Source organism: Musca autumnalis, unplaced genomic scaffold (assembly GCF_047663935.1).
Source record: "Musca autumnalis isolate F117 unplaced genomic scaffold, ASM4766393v1 scaffold_3, whole genome shotgun sequence".
Taxonomy (NCBI): Eukaryota; Metazoa; Arthropoda; class Insecta; order Diptera; family Muscidae; genus Musca; species Musca autumnalis.
In genome coordinates, this window is record NW_027411866.1 from 93,629,952 (window position 1) to 93,650,558 (window position 20,607).

The 20,607-nt window shown below is 33.4% G+C and overlaps 2 protein-coding genes across 2 annotated transcripts; one reads left to right on the forward strand and one right to left on the reverse strand.

Moving 5' to 3' along the window:
• The first annotated feature begins 7,604 nt into the window (after nucleotides 1-7,604).
• LOC141396986 (transcriptional adapter 1-like) lies at nucleotides 7,605-8,972 on the forward strand. Its single transcript, XM_073972735.1, has 2 exons — nucleotides 7,605-8,583; nucleotides 8,642-8,972. Exons 1-2 carry the CDS (start codon nucleotides 7,739-7,741, stop codon nucleotides 8,766-8,768), a joined length of 972 nt encoding a protein of 323 aa, XP_073828836.1. The 5' UTR covers nucleotides 7,605-7,738; the 3' UTR covers nucleotides 8,769-8,972.
• LOC141396987 (delta(3,5)-Delta(2,4)-dienoyl-CoA isomerase, mitochondrial) lies at nucleotides 8,758-10,298 on the reverse strand. Its single transcript, XM_073972736.1, has 5 exons — nucleotides 10,001-10,298; nucleotides 9,738-9,897; nucleotides 9,587-9,675; nucleotides 8,992-9,527; nucleotides 8,758-8,935 (listed from the first exon to the last, which is right to left on the reverse strand). The coding sequence occupies exons 1-5, from the start codon at nucleotides 10,047-10,049 to the stop codon at nucleotides 8,837-8,839; spliced, it is 933 nt and encodes a 310-aa protein (XP_073828837.1). The 5' UTR covers nucleotides 10,050-10,298; the 3' UTR covers nucleotides 8,758-8,836.
• Nucleotides 10,299-20,607: the final 10,309 nt, after the last annotated feature.

Genomic DNA, 20,607 nt, shown 5'->3' on the forward strand with positions numbered 1-20,607 from the left:
GTTTTCTTGTGTGTTTACACATGCCAGTGCAAGTTCAATTTAAAAATTATTTTAAGATTTAAAACACAATTCACAACTTTTTTTATTATTTTTATGTTATTTCGTTGTAAAAAGGATTGTTTTCAATCATAAACATAATGAATCTGGTATTGCCGTCTTTTCAATATTGTATAATCCCAGAGGGGAAATAATTTTTCAACTTACAAATATTTTGATGAAAAACATCAAAATTATGTCTTTATTTACCACTAATATATTGCAGCTACCGAGATGTATTATTTGTGTTCCATAACCTTTTTGAAAATATGCATTTAATCTTTGCATTCTTAACAGAAACAAAAATGTACATGGATTAAAAAATAGTCTAGGCAACTCTTTTTTCATTTTCGACATATCACTGGCAGACAGTTCAAAATTTTACTGGCATGAAAAATGTAGTGGAAGATTTGGAAGATTGTTTTTTCAAAAATCACATTGCGGAGTCTTTTTAGAGTCCCTTTGGTGATCAAAAATTGATTATTGGCCTGTTCCAGTACTGCAAGAATCTACTAATTTTTACTATTTTTTCCGATAACATAAAGGAAAAAATGTTATCGTAGTAAAAAATAGTAGTTTCTTGCAGGTTCTGGAACAGGGCATTTGTCGCTTGTATGATCAGAAAGGGACTCGAAAGTGACTCCCTGTAATGATTAAAAAGAGTTCAATTTGAAATACAACAACAAATGTGTAGCAATCAAAAATGAATCATTGAGGCGTTTAAAATGTGGCTATTTCTTCGTTATTTATTGTCACATTTTGATCTTCATGAAGATTGCAAAATGCTTAATCAAAAAATGCTCATGCAGGTGTTTGAAAAGTGATTATAATTATGTATCTTCTGATCATATTTTGAAAAGATAGGTGATTAAAAACTTATTGTTTTGTTTTATTTTTGTTTGGTTGTAAATAATTCTCATATACACTTTCTATAAAACTTTGATATAAATGTAACGTATAATATTAAATGTATAGACAAACACAACACATGTGGTGTGTCTTTTTACTTACTAAATGTTGCTGAAACAATTTTTTCAGCAACTTTTCCTTTATATAATTGTCAAAATTAGAAACATTTGTAATAATTGTTACTAATTATCACGTAAAAAGTCACAGCTATGTTCAGGTTTTGCCAAGTGAAATGAAGAAGCAGTATACTAACCACCGCTCAACATAAAGGATAATTAAAAGACATATCAAAGAAGAAAAGACAATAAAACAAAGGAAAGAAACAAAAAAAAAATAAAAAGAAAATTATTTTAATTTATTTCGTCTAATAAAAAGACTCATAAATGACTCCCTAAAGACTCATAAATGATTATAAACATGACTCAAAAAAGACTCGAAAAAGAGTCCCAAATTAATCAACAAATCACCAATACATGATTGAAATACGACTCGAAAAAGACTTTATATACCGTCAGAAAATGGGCAAAAATGAAACTAATGCAGAGGAAGACTCATTTGTGATTTGTTTAGAAGAGTCGCCTGAGGTTACGTTTTCCTTCCGAAAAAGGAGTCATTTATGATCAGAAAATGAGCTCATATTCCAGCTTTTTAATCGTGCAGTCGGATCAAAAAAGACTCGAATTTCATTAAAATTTTCAAAAAATGCTGGCTGGGATTCAAAAAATGTAATTGTGGTAGTAAAATATTGTGTATGTATTGAATTTTTCGAACTGTCACTGGCATGTGTAAACGCTGGGTAACAATGTTTTTTCCAAAAATTTTGTTATTTATGCCTTGTTTAGACCATGGTACAAATACACAGGTAGCCGCATCGGCAATTGTTGGTAACATAATATGTCAAAATTTGACATCAATTCAATGCAGTTGACACCATGGTTCAATTATTAGAAGGTTGGGCAGGATCATGAAATTATAAAAAAACAACTCTGATGCCGGTTTGCTTATAACTTCCATGGTATAAGTAAAGAGGTAGATTTAAATGAAAAAAATCTATAGAACCCTTGTTTTTCTTGAATTCCTAAAACTTCAAAATAAAAGCAACAAGTGGGTTTGTTTACAATGCATATTTTGAGCATTTTATAAAAAACGCGAAAAATGAATGAAGCGTTAAGTTTTCTCCACATAATCGAGTTGTGAATATGATAAACTGATTGTTTCCATGCAAATCTCAACAATTTCTTCCATACAAATGGTCTAAAAACAATTTTAAAAATCATTGAATTCGATTGTTTTTAAAATTGTTTGGCATATTATTCAAACACCACACACACATACACAGTTTGTTTATATTGTTTTGAAGTTTTAGGCATACTCGAATGAAAAAAATTAAATAGACATAAAGCTTTGGCTAACCTTTCTTATTAAACCATGATAACTTCAAAATGACTAATAACAAATGCAACAAGTTTTGTTTATTTGTCAATGTTTCTTTTGTTTTCATTTAATTTCAAATATTACTTTTTCATTTATTAAACAACCAAAATGTGTCTCATCGAAATAATGTTTTTAGACCTTCAGTATATGTGGACGAAATCCGTATCAGACAATTTGGAGTCGAGTTAGCCATGCCCGGAAGTCTGTCTGTCTGGAGCGCACGATAACTCTCGAACGAATAGACTGAATCGGTCCAAAATTTGCATTCCGGAAGTCTGTCTGTCTGTCTGGAGCGCACGATAACTCTCGAACGAATAGACTGAATCGGTCCAAAATTTGCCCAAACATAGATCACTCCTCAAATCGATTTCTTGGAACACGTTGTATTCCCTATTATGACGGTACAGGAGCAAGTCCATACGTCCTAAGAAAATTGCAAGAAAGCTGCAAAAAACTTCTAGTTTGAAGATGGTGCTCTAACGATCCACTACTTCCGGCCCCTCCCCCACAAAATTTCACCATTTTAGTTTAAGAACAATTTACAATTTGTGTTCAGGATGGAGATAGACATATCCCGTTTCTATATTTTTTTGTTATTATATTTTTTCATGTACTGCCCTGTTGATAAGCGCAAATTCTTAGTCTCTTCCAATTTGTCCATTTGCTCCAGTTCAGGGAAAAATCTTCACCCACATATTAACAGCCCAAATAGATCACAATGTTTCACTTCAAATCCTACATCATGATTAAAGAGCACCACACCAAAATTGCCGCGATAGTCTTCATCAACTACACCGCCACCAACGTCATAATGTCCTTAAGGGCCTAACCTGTACATGGAGAAATCCATCTGTAAGATCCATCCATCTATCCATCAGTTCAAACTATCTGCAAAATATATAAATCGGTTAAAAATAAAACAGAAAACCTTGCCCTTACCAATCAACTAGGAATCATTGGAGTGTCGTAAGGCTTCTGGTACACTTCCAAGAAGTGTCCATTTCAGGCACAATAACATTTCTTGTGTGTTTTACATGGTAGAACAAGAAAAGGTAGCAGCAATACCCAGCTGACTGAACTGGGTTGTAGTGTTAGTGTCAAATTCCATTCGACATTTTATGTATTTATTTCTATGTTCGATGTATATTAGGGATATATATTTTTGAAGAACAAATTTATTCATCAGAAAAAAAAAAAACTATTTCCCATAAAGACGGCTTCATATCATTGACATGTAACCTCCTCCAGGTCCGAACGACATGCCGCACACTAAAACACCGCTTATAGAGGCGGTACAATATTTGTTAATATGTGTGGTATTTTGTTAAACTTGAAAAGAATAAAGCCCTAATAAACATGTGCTTTTTTGTTTTCAAAAGCAAATGATTGAAACATCTTCTCTTTTTTCAATGAATTACCAGCGACCCGAAACATTTTTGCAAGTATTCTACTTTCTGCGAGAAATTATGCATTTAGTGGAATGATATGGAAACATTCAAATTAAAAATCTAACGAGTTTTCATTCATGTTTTCCAAAATATTCAATCAAATGTGAAAAATTATTAGTTTTTTAAATTCCAATAATTTATAGACATTTCCTTGTTTTGTTTACATTTACGTTGACACTACGGTTTACAAACAAAAACAAATTCCTTTGTGGTTGTTGTTCGAGTTGTATTTGTTGTAGTATTAACTTTACCTTGTATTTGTTCTACCATGTGTGTTTTACTTTTTCTTTATTATTTGATTTTGAGTTACTTGTCAACCTTGTTAAAAATCAATGTATACAAACAAACAACTTCAAAACTGTTTTGACACAATAGGCGGACCACAAGAAAAAATTGTAATAAGCTGTTTGCTATGGCCTACCTTGTAATGATTGTACCATGGTTGACACATTATGTTACCATCAGCTGGCATGATAATGCCACCTGTATTATTGTACCATGGTTTAGACTGACGGTAATTCGCTCTCTATTCGTTGTTCGACCCCAAATTACGATATAATTACTTCATTTCCCATACAAAATTTTGAGAACGAACAACGATTTGTGTACTTTGTTCAATTTAAATTACTCTCAGAACGACGATAAAATATGTCCCATCTCTAACAAATGAGAGAATTTATCGAAATAAATTAATTATGACAGGAAAAATATAAAATTTAAAATTTATTAAAAACCCAAAATTTTTACTAAAAAAAAAATTTACTGCAAAACCTGAATGAAAAGTAAACGGTTTAAGGACTAATAAACATTCAAATCATAGAACATTTTCTATTTTCGTTTATTGCAGTTGCATTTCTTGTCCATCGTTTCAAATTCGCGTACAAATTTAAAAACAAGAATCAAATGCCTGCCAGAAAGTCTGTATACCAAAAAGTTATTTCGGCAGGTCTCTCTCTCGGTAATTTTGAAAATAGAAAAATATTTTTATTTGCTGAAAACACTAAAATTGTGAGAAAAAATAGAAAAGATGAATGAAAATAATGTAATTAAATATTAAATAGATATCTGAAAGAAGGACAAATAGTTTTTCAAAGATATTTTTCAGTTCATATGAATTATTTTTACTCGTCTTTTGGGCGAAACTTTCTTTAAAATCAGAAAATAAAAAGTATGAAAATATGAATCATGTTGCTATGAATTGTGTACCATGTCGTATGAACGGGTTAATTCGTGTACGTATTTAGTCCCGGGCCACACTTGAGTAATTTCACTGAAATTTTGGCATGAAATTATGCGTCTCTAGATCGAGTTCCATAGTCCCGGGCCACACTAGAGTAATATCAATGAAATCTTGACATGAAACTTTGCATTTTTTTGGGAAAAATGCATAATTTCAAGAAACTAGTGTACACGGTTTCATGTGTTCTGCAATTTTGCTTTGTTGCAATATTCGTATGAAACAAACGGTCTATAGAACGGTCTATTCTACATTTTCTTTTACTTTAATGTCAAAATATCAGTGAAATTACTCTTAGTGTGGCCCGGGACATAGTAGAGTAAAAGCATGACATTGCTGTTATGGGGAATTGGAGGAATTCGATCTAAGAACGCCTAATTTCAAGAAGTATTTTAATGAAATTCACTCTAGTGTGGACCGGGACTTATGAGAACGAACTAACACTATGTTTACATTTACGAAATCCACTCGATTTCAACTGTCAATTTCATTGCTCAAACGTCAAATGAAATCCAATCGATTTCAGATGAGTTTTCATTTGACGTATACACAAAGGAATTGACAGATGAAATCGAGTGGATTTCGTAAATGTAAACATAGTATAAGTGATTCAAATTCTAGTATGAACATGGCATTACATTAGTTATTTATAGTTGATTTCATGGTACAATAATACAGGTAGCATTATCAAGCCAGCTGATGGTAACATTATTGGTCTGTTCCAGTACTGCACATTTCTACACATTTTTACTATTTTTTTCGATAACATAAAGGAAAAATCGGTTATCGGAGTAAAAATGTGTAGAAATGTGTAGTACTGGAACAAACCAAATGTGTCAATTGCATTGAATTGATGTCAAATTTTGACATCTTATGTTACCAACAATTGCCGATGCGGCTACCTGTGTATTTGTACCAAGGTTGATTTCATGTATTGATTGTCACAATCCCAAATGGTCTGTTCCTTTACTTTTGAAAATGGTAAAACCGGCAAAAGTAGCAAAAGTTGTAATCTGCTTCTATATGAATTGTATGGTGTCTGAAGTAAAGGAACGCTTTTAGAGTAAAAAGTTGTAAAACTTGAAGATTCTTGAATGTGAAGGAACAGAGCTAAAACTTGCCTGTGTGGTAAAGCTGGCAAAAAATCGATGGCACTATCGATAATATCGATTATTATTTAAAAATTTAATATCGATAGATAGTTTTGCCTATCGATATTATCGGAATAAAAACCCCGAACCTGAAATCCGTTGAAATAAATAAAAATTTCGCAGCTTTTCGGTTATGTGGGTGTAAAGGGGTGAGTACATAAGCTGCCTTGCCTGCTTACCTTGCTTGCTTCTGATAAAAGAATAAAAAAGGGCAACCCAGTTCGAAATTTGCTCGGCCTTCTTTATTCTTTTATTTTTATTATGTCAGAAAAGAAGCAGGAAAGTAAGGCAATCAGGCAAGGCAATTTATGTACGCAGGCCTTAAGAAATTAAGTCCGTAGTCACACGTACACATTTTTCGGTAAAATAAAATGTATTTTTTAAATTTTTTATAAAATAAAAGCAGTTGTTTATTCTCCTTTACATTTCTCTGAACTACTTTTGCATAATTTCAAGAAAATCATTGACATTTCCGCCATTTTCATCTACAAATTAATGGCTATGACAACTTAAGGATAATATCGATAGCAATCGATGTTTTAAAACATTATATCGAAAATATCTAATGTTGGGAATATGGATGGTTTGCCAGCTCTACTGTGTGACGTAGGCGTCCCGTTAGAGCTGGCAAAAAATCTATGGTACTATCGATAGTATCGATTATTTTTTAAAAATTTAATATCGATAGATAGTTTTCTCTGTCGATATTATCGGATTTAAAAAAGTCCTAACCTAAAATCTTTGGAAATAAATAGAAATTACGCGGCTTGTCGGTTTTGTGGATGTTATAGTACGTTTATATATAACCGGATTTAACAAACGCACTGGGTTTCAAATTTCAATTCCTTTGCGTATACGTCAAATAAATCCTCATTAAGAAGGTTAACCCTGCAAAAGGCTAAAATATAAACATGGCCTTAGAAAGTAAGCCCGTTGTCAGACGCACAAATTTTTCGGAAAGTAAATTGTATTCTAGAGCTGGCAAACCATCGATGTTCCCAACATTAGATATTTTCGATATAACATTTTAAAATGTCGATTGCTATCGATATTATCGATAAGTTGTCAACACCATTAATTTGGAGATGAAAATGGCGGAAATGTCAATGCTTTTCTTGACTTTTTGCAAAAGTAGTTCAAAGAAATGTAAAGGAGAATAAACAATTGCTTTTATATTATAAAAATATTAAAAAAAGAATTTTACTTTTCCGAAAAATGTGTACGTGTAACTACGGGCTTACTTTCTCACACAAAAAACCGAAAAGCAGCCAAATTTCTATTTATTTCAATGAATTTTAGGTTTGGGATTTTTGTTCCGATAATATCGACAGGCAAAACTATCTATTGATATTTAATTTTTAAAATATAATCGATTTTATCGATAGTGCCATCGATTTTTTGCCAGCTCTATTTCTTGGCCCTTTGCTGTCATTCCCATCTTTATCGGTCAATCGTGTTTTGTCTCTTCATTTTTAAAAAAAAATTGCACACATAAATTACTGTTTGGAAAATTGCTTGTGATTATGACTGAGTCGATTGACAAGGTGGTGGCAGCCAAAAATGCACTAATGGCTGCATTAGGAGAAAATGCCGCAAAGTATCTAACAAATATGAAAATGTGGTTCCGACATAAATGGTCTAAGGAACAGTTTGATTATGAGTCGCGGAAATTCCTTACACCCGAAAAAATTCATTTGCACAATCAGTTTCTTTTAGCAATTTTAAATAAAATTGATGCGTTTCAAATGCCGCAGCAACCGTCTCCCTACAGTACAATTAGCCATACATATGGAACCAACAGTTCAACCGCATTAACAGGCAGCAGTGGAAGTGCAAGCAGTAGTAAAAAAGGAAAGCGAAAGAAGAGCTCAAGAATTACTACCGACCGTGTAACGTTTGAGCCATACGACTTCTTAGATTTTATTATGGAAGATACTATGAAAATTATAAGACCAGCTGTAGGCACAGAGGCAAACGTTCAAATATTACCCACGCAGAGATATTGTGTCCAGGAACTTTTTCTTCCAGATGCAGGATTTATTCTGGGTCGTTTCCTCATAGGTGCATGGGAATGCGGTTTAGTCAATGTGGAAGACAGCGTAGCAGAATACGTGGCCATGGCAGTTCAAGTTCTTCTGAAGAACCTCATTTCCACGATTATAATGAAAAAAGAACACTACAAAGTCACTGGGGAAGGTTCCTTCTTTTACGATGTGGGTGCTCCAATTAAAGATCCATCCTTGCGTAACACAGTAACAAGACAAAAACTCGATGATGGACCTCTGGAATTGGACAAAGAAATAACATCTCCAAATTTTATGCGTAGATCAAACGACGACGTTACGTTTCTTTCTGCATGTGAAGAAATGTGAGTTATTAGTATTAAATAACACAACAAATCCTTTCAATATTCGCATTTATTTCAGCTATCCCAAAGGAAGGAAAGAAATAACGCTCAAGGACTGTCAACGAGCTTTTAATGACCACAATTTAATACCGTCACATTCTGTATATGCCATTAATATGGAAAGGCTTACCCAAATGATGCATTAAAAAAGATTTCTTTATTAACATTTAACACTGTACAAAATGCTGTAATAGAAAATAAGGAGGTACTAAAATTATAATTTGGCAAAAACTGGTTTTTCACCTTTCGTTAGCTGAGCCGCTGCTGCCTGAGCGAAGTCTTCAGATTGTAGGTATAGTTTATTCATTTCACGCTGAATAAAAAATAGAAGTCTAAATTTGTTAAATATACGACCATGTTTTTACTTACAATTTGATCCAGTCCGTCTTGATTTGGGCGACTAAGAGAATATACGATATTCTGTTTTGTTGCTTGGACAGCTATTGGACTCTTTTGTGCAATATTTTCCGCCAATTCTAGAGCGGCATTTAACATCGTTTCTTTGTCCGGAAAAACTCTGCTGACTAATCCCGAACTCAAAGCTTCTGAACTTTCGAACTTTCTGCCGGTGAAACATAGTTCACGAGCAAGTGATTGACTACCAATGGCTTTAGGGAGGCGCTGCAGTGTACCGACATCGGCTGCCATTCCGATCTCAACTTCCTTCACAGAGAAAAACGCATCGCTAGAACAATAACGAATATCAGCCGCTGTAATTAAGTCAATGCCAGCACCAATGCAAGCAGCATGCGTGGCGACTATTACTGGTTTCGGACACTTTTCTAAAGAACTCATTGAATCTTGATACAACTTTATCAGTGGTTCCAAGTAAGCTCCTCTGCGTGCAACATCTTCTACTTCGGCTAATTCTTGTCCCAATTGAATCATATCGGTTAAGTCAATTCCTATAAAATAACGAACTTGAGATGTAGGTTACCCTGTTAAGAGCGAATAAATTACGTACCAGCTGTGAAATGTTTACCAGATCCAGACAATACAATAACACGACAATCAGGATTTGTACTCAAGCTCTCGAAGCAATTCTTAATTTCTCTAAAGCAATAAGTAAATGATATAAGTTTATTTCAGTTAATGTGTTTATTATCAAAGCTTACATCCACATTTCTTTATTGATGGCATTGTAGCGTTTTGGCCTATTCAACTCCACATTGAAGACGAAAGGCTTGGGAACAGCTATATTTAATGTTTTATAATCACTACTCGTAGAGCTTACTTGAAGTATTTTTCCAGACATTGTACGAACTGTACTGTTACCTATAAAATTTAGGGAATAGTTAACAAATTGTGTTCTGTGAAATTCAGATTCGAACTTTGCACTTTTTCTGAGATTATGTTATCGACAACCCAAAGAGTTTACCTAATAAATTGCGTGATATGGTGACGCCAACTTTGCTTAAATTCAACATTATGCCCTAGTAATTGATCGGTAGAGTTATTTTATTAATCAAAGTCTATAATATTTAAGCGAATTCTGCAATATTTATTATCAAATAACCAATGAACTTAAAAGAGGTATACTATATGTTTTGCGCGACGTATAGCGCTTATTTTGTATGTTGTAAGAAGCAGTGTGACCATTTTGGCATTTTTGCAACTACATTCAGCATTATTTTTTTGTATTTAGCCGCAAATTTTCCATTCAGCATTTTTCAATACTAAGGGGTAGTTTACACTATATGTAAATGTCATACGACATGAAATTTTCCATCGTTATTTATTCGCTAATATGTGTAATATTGGAGATTTTCCTTACGCCATATACTCTGTGCGTCCACACCAGCAAAAATGTAAAAAAACTACGTCTCCACATTGCCTCCGTGGGTAAATATGGAATGTTTTTATTTCGTGTCATATGACATTGATAGATAGTGTAAACTACCTCTAATTTAGCATTCTTATATTCACGAAATCTGATATATTTTAGTGTTTTTTTTTTATAAAAAATTTGATAAATGTTGTTTGAATTGAATAGAACCGCTGTTTTAACAGCTCAAACCAACTTAGTTTTTCGTCTTTGCTCTGGTTTAAAGGAATGGAAATGTGAATAAGCAGATACAATAAAATAAGTAAAAAGCAAGGCGAATTTAACAAGGTGATAGTTGACGTTAGGTTGTAGTCTTCATTTGCTGTCAAATTTTTTTTGCGCGAAATATCCACAAAAGTTAGAAGAAAACGTTAAAATATTATTCGCGAAGCTTAAACAAAGATGTTGTACACAGATATTTTTTATAGAAGCGAAATATTTGTTATTTATTTTTGATTAAAAATATGTTTTGACAGCAAATGAAGACATAGGTTGCTATTATTGTATCACCTTCTTTCTTACACCATGGTAAAAAGGTTAAGTTTGAAGGTCGAACTTGTTATACCATCCACCATGAAATCTTCAGAACTGTAGTGCGATTCTCTAACCCATTTTTTGAGTTACCGACAAAAATCGGTAAAATTAAAACGCAAAATTATGAATGAAAAGTTCAAATAAAAGTTGACAATACTCTTGCTATCGGTAGAACTTTACGACTCTTTTTTATTCGTCGCTAACTTACCGAAAAACATCGGTAATTAACAAAACTATAAGCATTTTAAATTTACCGACAATTGTCGGTAACTCAAAAAATGAGTTAGAAAATCGCACCACTGATGTGGAATGGTTAGTTTTTCTTCTTTTTACGAAAGCACCAATACCACTATTTTAGGTGGAAAAGTTTTTTGACCACTGGCATCCCAAAATACTTAATAATTCATTCTTCTAAAAACTTGAAACAACACATGAAATCGGGCATATGTACAAAATCTTCGATGGGGAAGTCCTTACCTACTGCGAACTTTAAAATACCAAATGACTTCCAATTTTGCCCGAAAATGTAAAAAACAAACTAAAACCGATGGTGCCCAAAAATGGGCATGGGACTGTGATTTATGGTGAAGAAATTGCTTAACCACTTTAAACCTAAATGACACCCAAAAATAATTTAAATCAGTCGGTACCTTTTTATGGGGCCTATTCCAAAACATTGACCTATGTCCCCAATTTTTAATGGAGACGTTTTTTGACAACCCTAAATTCTAAATTACAGCTAATTCGGTCTGGAAATGTACATAGATAAAAACATAAAAGATACCTACGGTGACCAATATTTTTGAATGAAAATAGAGTACACATACGAGGGCTACTACATAAGTTTCTGGGTTTGATAACAATGCCAGCGCCATTTACCATTTCCATTGGAAAGATTAACATTTTCTAGCATAAGCGTACTCAGTGCGGTTTGACGTACCACGTATTGCGTTTTTTACAGGTCTTGAAGAATTAATTTGCAAAAAAAATTGGAATTTACTTGTGAACATTTTCGTCCGACCATTTTTCACAATTTTCTACGTGATGACCACGCGATGAAGCAACATCCTATAGTTAGTAGTCAATAGGGTTCCGTAGCCTGAGTTGGAGTCGAGCAATTATGCTGTAGTCGGAGACGAGTCGAAAAAATAACTTGGCTCCAACTCCGGGCCACAATTTTTTTCAACATTTATCAAAAACGAATTTCAAGAACTTTATTGGTCCAATTAATACTCTAACGCAAACTTAAAATTCCATGACAATCGAATTAGGGTTTCAACTTAAGCGTGAATATGCAAGCTGGCTCGATTTCTCAATATACGATAAGAAATGTATAAATATTTTGGAATATTTGTTTTAGATCGAACACATTCTTTATCAAGATTATGATCAATGGTATTCCAAGAAGATAATGATCTTAAACTGCTCATATTCCCGAGCGAAAGCCTGCCCACTTCAGAACCTCTTACACAGAGTTTCAAATTTCGGTGATCTTGTATTTTTATTATAATTGTATAAGTTTTAAACAAGGAAGTTTTGTAGTAGTATTATATTCGACAAAAGTTATTTTCAAGGAACACCGCAGAAAATGGCCAACATATTGGAAAAAATTGGAAACTTGTGTATATTTTATTCATTGAGTGCTGTTAGAAATTATCCTCGGAGTCGAAACAAAAATGGCTCGACTCCGAAACTTTGGTAGTCACACGTAAAAGGTTTTCCGTAAAGTAAATTGAGTTTTTGTGAAATTAATTGTAGAGGAGCTCTATCCTTCCCGCTCTCCACCAAACATTCAATATATTTTACGGCAAACTTTGTACGTCTAAGAGAAACTATGTACATCATTTGTCAGACCAGGTGACACGATAGTTATATCTGTGACACTTGCCGCTAATTCATCCCATACTGCATGAAAACCTTGTCGTAAAAAAGGTTTCTTATCGATGGATTCCGTACCGAAATTTCAAAAAATTACGATCGCTGTGTAAACCATATACGATGCGTATAAGCCCGAAACAAAACAGCAATCGACAGAACATGCTGTTGACACGTTCAATAACCACGTTTTGGAGGTGTTTCAGTAATTGGTTTGAGCGCGTGCAGAAGTGTTTAAATCAATAAACAGTGATTTGAAACGGCTGATTTCATTTCAACAACGACAATATTTGGTTAAATTTCTGCCTAGGTTTCTCGGATTTCATTGTATTACCTTTGCATTCACATGTATTTGTAAAATAAATCAAAACAAGTAAGAAAAGTCTATAGTCGGACGGAGCCGACCATGGGATACCCTATACCACTATCCCTGGACGATCGCTCTCCACGGAACTTCTTTTCAATGATTGTGAAAATTAAATTATCAAATATCAGAGATGTAATGTATAATACTTATGACCAAAACCAAAAAGTTATCTAGCATGACAAAGACATTTTTGTAGCAGGAAAGGAAAATTTAGTTCACACAAACTAAAATGTAATGAAACCCACTTATGTAGTACTACTACTCCCGTTGTTTAACCGCTACGTTATTGAAATTTTTACCAATTTCACAAAACAGTTTCAGTCCATTTAACCCGCTAAGTATTATTTGATCTTCACGTTGGTTTGTACGCTTTTTCTTCATCATAAACTCAAACTTTGTTTAAAATTTTGCGGGTTATTATTTTGATCTACAGAGCCGCTACAAAATTGGTTAATTTTCATCCCCTGAACATTTCACGATCATCACTAAAAACTAATCATTTATATTCTGGCCCGAACCCACTCTCCTTAAAAAATTGTTACAATCGGTCCATAATTGCGGCCTTAAGCTTGTTTACAATTTTTAATGGACGGACACACACCTCTAAATCGCTTTATCTCGTCGAGATATGAATTTTGGCATACCAAATAAGGGGTCTAGGACGAATATTTCGTGGTGTTACATAAACTTTTGGAGAGACAATATGTAGCATGGGATAAAAATGTGGTTCTCTACACAGAACCCATTATATATTAGGCAGTAGGCCCGTTATCTGGCAAACACTATATTGCAATTTACATCAGAGGAAAGGTCAGTAGTTTTTTTTCCATATGTAGGCTACTTTGGGAAATATATATGTCCTCAAGGAATTAAAATAAAGAGTAATGGTCCATTTCACCCGCTAAATAATATCAGATCATCATTCAAAATTGTAGGCATCTTTTTCGACCTATACTCTTACCCGGTGCAAAATTTCGTGACTATTGATGTATAATTGCGACTTCTAGCGAGTTTATTATTACACTACAAGCAAATAACGGAATATATTAGGCTGTAACTCTGTTATCTGATCATGCACACCAACATAATTGGCATCAATTGAAAGGTCAAGCGTTCCACTTTCAAGTATATCTCACTTGACCGGAATGTCACTTCCAGGAGTTAAGATATAACCTGTATATAACAAATTTTCACAATTTTCACACAAAAGTTTTGGTCCATTTAACCCTCTAAATATTATCCGATCGCCATCTCAAATTGCAAGCTTCTCCTTTGTGATATACTCTTACCTTATTTAAAATTACGCGTTGATCGGACTATTATTGAGATCTGCAGAGCCGCTAGAAAATTGGATAAATATTATGTTTTTGGTCCATTTCACCCGCTAAATATTTCACGATCATCACCAATAAGAATAGGGTAGATCCCTGATCTGAACCCGACCTCCATACAAAATTTCGTGACGATTGGTCCATAATTGCGGCCTGGAGCGTGTTTACAATTTATAATGGACAGACGGACGGACTGACGGACGGACACACATCTCAAAATCGCTTTGTCTCGTCGAGATATGAAGATTGGTATACCACATTGGGGATCTCCGAAAAATATTTCGCGGTGTTACATGAATTTTTACCAAAACAAACTTATAATACCCTTTTCCACATTGTGGTATAGGGTATAAATAGAGGACATAGAGTACATATGATGAAAATAGAGGACAAATAGAGTACGTCGGAAAAATAGAGTACGGACACCTAAAATAGAGTACGGTCCTCTATAATAGAGTACGATTGGTCACCGTAAAGATACCCCAATTCGGTTGATTTCGTTATATGGGGCTATACCAAAACATGAACCTAAGTCCCCATTTTTTGGTAGATAGGTTTTTTTACAACAAGGAACCCTAATGGGTGAATATTGCGAAAAGACTAGTTTCTGTGTCCCGAGGCATTTAGGGTTAAAAATATTGATAAAAATTAAATTTTTAGAAACAGAATATGGGCCATTATTATATGTGTTCTTTTACTATCTAATGGATTTGAAAAAGCAAATTAAACCAATTTTGAGGCATTAAAAATATAAGCTGTGTTCCAGAACCTGCAAAATAGTACTACTTAGTACTAGTTTTACAATTTTTTGATAAAATGCGTTCCTGTACTTAAAAAACTGGCAAAATTTGTTGTTCTCTTAAAACAAAATTGGCTCTAAATGGCTTTCTCTTCTACTATTTTCTACTACACAAATTTGGCTGTGTAAAAAGTAGGAAATTTATCAACAGGAATATTTGACAGTTTTTGAGAGAACCGAAAATAAGTCCCAATTTACATTAGGCGAGTTTACTTGCGGCAATTGTCAGTTTGTTGATGAGAGAGGGTGCTGAGAGGCAAAGGGTTACCATATGCCTCACCTCTCTCTCCCACAAAATGACAATTGCCGCAAGTAAACTCGCCTAATGTAAATTGGGATTAAAAAACATTGAAACAAAATAGAAATAAGATTTTTCGCAAATAATTCATAAATCGTTTAATAAAAATTCGTGGTAATGAACTAAAAGATTTCAGGAAAGCCCGTAATTAAACAATTTCAATCTTACAGTTCAACTGCGGCAACTGGGACCAACGTTTTTATGTGAAAAACCATCAGCAATTATCTTCCAGAACACCGGCATCGCACATTGTTACAGGGATCTTGCAAATGGAATCACATCTTTTGTACATTAACATGGTTTATATTGCTCAAGCCCTTCAACGTTTGTAGATTCATGCATATGCAGGGTGGAACAAATGATCGGCATAAAAAAGCCCAATGCTTCCCATATGCCAAATGTTATCTTTCCCACTAACACCTCAAAATGGAAAGGATAGGTCCATCCCAGTCAGCCTGTACGTCCGTTCGAATGGGGCATAGTTCGACGAAAGTTAAATAAGTTATTAAAAAGCCAAATAACCTAGAAGAACCACACAAGTGTTAGATTCAATCCAAATAGCCAGTTTCAAGCACTGCACTTCGTGGCCCCCATGGATCGTATGTTTCGCCGATGTTAACACGCGATAGTGTAGCGGATCCTATTGGTATTAATAGTGATGAAGTAAATTAATGCAACTTTAATAGGCTAAATAAATAAACTCAATTCCAAAACGTCATTATGGTGGTCCAGTAACTAATGAGATTAGAATAAACTTGTAAGGGATTTATTAACATGATTTTCATTGTTGCTTTTATATTATGAGTACAAAATTTATATTTAAGTATTAAAATCGCATACTTTCTTTGAAATTTTTGTTTAAGCCTCCATAATTTATATGGTGAAGGGCAATTGATTGATTGTTTGATTTATAGGAACTGATTGCAGGCGCGGATACAATTATTGATACAGACCAGTATATTTTGATATAATTTGATACAACTGTGCCTGGAACTCACATCCGCCTTCATGTCCACTTCCGGTCTAAATGACCAAGAAAAAGACTTCCATCAGATGTTGTTTCTCTCATTTCTTTTGGTACGTAACATTTGATTTATAAAAGATAAATTTAAAATCACAATTCGTTATTACAGACAAACCTACATACATATATTTTTATATGATGTTTGTCATTTTTTATTCTTGACATATTTATTATTAACCTTACTACATTTTCCGTTCCTGTACTTTTTGAAAAATTATGTGTTCTAAGAGCAAAATTTATCGTTCGCTCTTTTACCATTTTTGCCATTAAAAAAGTTCTGGAACGAAGCTATAATTTTTACATTAAAAGTTAATGCCAAGAAACTCCTCCTTGAAATTCAATTATCACTTTTAACTTTAAGTTAAGCGGAACTTTAAGTTAAGCGGTAAATCCAAAATATAACAAAAGAAGACTTGTAATAATGGGGGTAAGTAAAACAAAATGTACTTTAACGAGGTCCGAAAAACAAAATAAAATATTTTACATACATATGTATTTACATCCAAAAAATTGGTCGCAAGGTGCAAAACGTCATTACCGTGCGCGTCGCCAACCGTTTTGTGTTAAAAAAAAAACACTGATATTCATTAATTTATTAAAATATATAAATGAAGTACGCCGAATTATTCTAGAAGAATGAACCAAGTCAATTTTGATTTCATAAATATAATTTTATTTTTTAAATTATGTTTTTGAGACATTTTAGTTGTGTCCCAATTTTTTTCGTCATTCCCGTGCGTCAATGTGTTTATTAAGAAAAAATGCTTTAAACCGGTTTTTTGTTTATAAGTAATCTGTCAAAGTAACGACAATTCCCGTTAGTTTTAAAGATAATCGACAGAAGTGAAAAATGTAGTCAGTTGTGTTAGAGCTGTTGAAGTGTTCAGTGGTTTTTGTGCATGTTTCACAAATTTCGTCATTCCCATGGTGAGTATATTTTCCGTTATTTACATATGTTATAATTTCCAAATTAATGGTATGTGTATGTTAATCTTTTTAGTCTGTATTTAATTATTTCAAATTTTATAAAAAAAATATAATTTGCACATTTATATCCAAGAATACTCACGTTTCCATCATTACCGTGTCGTCATTACCGTGCGTATAATTAATGTAAATTCGAGATTATTCAATCTATGATAACTATTAAATAAATTTGTCATAGAATTTTTAAACAAACCATCAAATACATCATGGAACCATAAAGAAAAAGTAGAAATGCAGATGAAAAATAAATAGTCAATAAGGAAAGGATCATGTCGACCGGGCCGGACTATATGATACCCTACACCACTGTGAATATGTTAAATTGTATTTGGGAGATATATCCAAATAGACCAATTTCAAAGTCAAGGCTGTAGTTAATTAAAACAATGAAAGGACAAATGAATCTTACAAAATTTAATATTTAAATATCATTCCCTTGCGACCACCGTCATTTCCCTGCTTTGAAAAATTCCTTAAAATCCATAAATATACATGCCCCCTCTAATTAATTCATAAAAAATTTTATTATCTATCCCAATAAAAAAACGACGCCACCAATGTTCGAATTGAGAAACACTGGCACCGTTTGTATGGTTGGCTGCGACAAGCTACGAACTACATTTTGTTATGTGTATTCGTCGAAATTCGACGACACAGCAGTGGGAAAAGGTTTGGTTTGTTTCGCAAACACTTTCGTCGGAGTTGTGTTAGGTTGCCAAAGAAAATCTTCTCATTAAAGTTTTTTCTTTGTTCACTTTTATACTTCGAGTTGACGATTGATGTTTGGGTATAAAAAGTTTCTTGTTGAAGAAGTTATTGAAAAATAACTTCGGTGGAGAATATCCACAAACAAGGGAACTGATGAGATCCAATGGCGTGGATCGAAACTAGTCTTCCCTGCCTTACCCCTTGGCGAAGGATGCCAACCTTTTCCAGTAATAAATTAGTTGTTTTAAAATAATAAAACAACAACAATGGGATTAAGCCAGACTATTTTGAAAAAACAAAATTGTATTAGCTATCCCATTAAAAAAACGAAGCCACCAATGTTCGATTTGAGAAACACTGGCACCGTTTGTATGGTTGGCTGCGACAAGCTACCAACTACATTTTGTTATGTGCATTCGTCGAAATTAGACGACACAGCAGTGGGAAAAGGTTTGGTTTGTTTCGCAAACACTTTCGTCGGAGTTGTGTTAGGTTGCCAAAGAAAACACTTCTCATTGAAGTTTTTTCTTTGTTCACCTTTACACTTCGAGCTGACGATTGATGTTTGGGTATAAAAAGTTTCTTGTTGAAGAAGTTATTGAAAAGTAACTTCGGTGGAGAATATCCACAAACAAGGGAACAGATGAGATCCAGTGGGGTGGATCGAAACTAGTCTTCCCTGCCTTACCCCTTACAAAGCCAACCTTTTTCCAGTAATAAATTAGTTGTTTTAAACTAATAAATCAACAACAAACAAAATTGTATTAGCTATCCCAATAAAAAACGACGCCACCAATGTTCGATATTTTTCTACACTTTTTCAATTTTTTTTAAATTGAATATACTTTTAAACTACATTTTTTACATATCGATTCGATAAAAAATAAGCAAATGAATAAATAAAAAAAGCGAAGTTAGCGATTAAAATGAACTTTGAATATGAAAGCAAATTTAATTTTGTATTTATTTACATATTTCAATGTTCATAAATAATACAAAGCCTTAAGTCTGTCTGGTTAATTTCCCAGCAAGAATTGTCCAGCAAGAACTTTCTCAGAGAGTAAAGGGTTTTTATTCTCTTTTGCTAGAAAATTTTAAAAAGTAAACAGACACCATCCCAGCAAAAACCAGCAAGCAATCAGCTGACTTGCCAAAATTTGTCCGCCAACAAAGGAAGCAAACACGTTGTATTTTATTAAAAATAAAAAAGAAAATGAAACAAAAAAGTATTTTTACAAATTTGTTCTCCATAAAACAATACAATTAGACTATAGCTCTGTTCCAGAACTAAAAAGTTTTTACAATTTTTAACACTTTTACACATTTTGCGTTCCCGTACCCAAAATTTATATGAAAATCGTTTACGACTTTTACAACTTTTACGACTTTTACCACTTTATAAAGTACGGGAACAGGCCATATGTTATTTCCACAATAAAATTGTTTTTAATGTTCACAAACATAAATCAACAAAAAACTAAAAACAGCTGATTGATTGTTTTCAGGAAGAGCTTGCAAGTGCTTGCTAGAAGAAATTTGTCCAGCAAGAATTTACAAGCTCTCAGTGAAAGAACTGTCAAAATGTCTCTCTCGAATCGCTCTCTTTTGCTGGTTTTTTGTGTTAACAGACGGCTTCCAGCAACAATTGATACAAATTGTTACAATAATTTTAGGGTAACCAGACACAGCTCTTTATGGCAAATAATGCGCATCTCATGAAAAAAAATTACAATTTCAATTTATATTTAGTATGGTGAACACCATGGTACAATAAGAAAGGTAGATGCATCGTCGAATTGCTACAACAAAGCAACTTTTTTTGTAATGTAAACTGCATGGTACAATTAGAAAGGTAGATGCCTCAGCCCAGCTGATCGAATCTAAAACGTCAAAAAACTATGAATTCGCCATGAAAAATCAAAACAAAAAACCATATGATTCGGTAAGTAAGAGATAGCATGTCTACACTTTATAGACAAACACAAGCGATAAAAGGAGACAACAAGAGACCATTTGGCGAAAATTTTGACAGTTTACATTACAAAAAAAGTTGCTTTTTTGTAGCAATTCGCCGATGCATCTACCTTTCTTATTGTACCATGGTAAACTGTCAAAATTTTCGCCAAATGGTCTCTTGTTGTCTCTTTTTATCTCTTGTATGTGTCTATAAAGTGTAGACATGCTATCTCTTACTTACCGAATCATATGGTTTTTTTTTGTTTTGATTTTTCATGGCG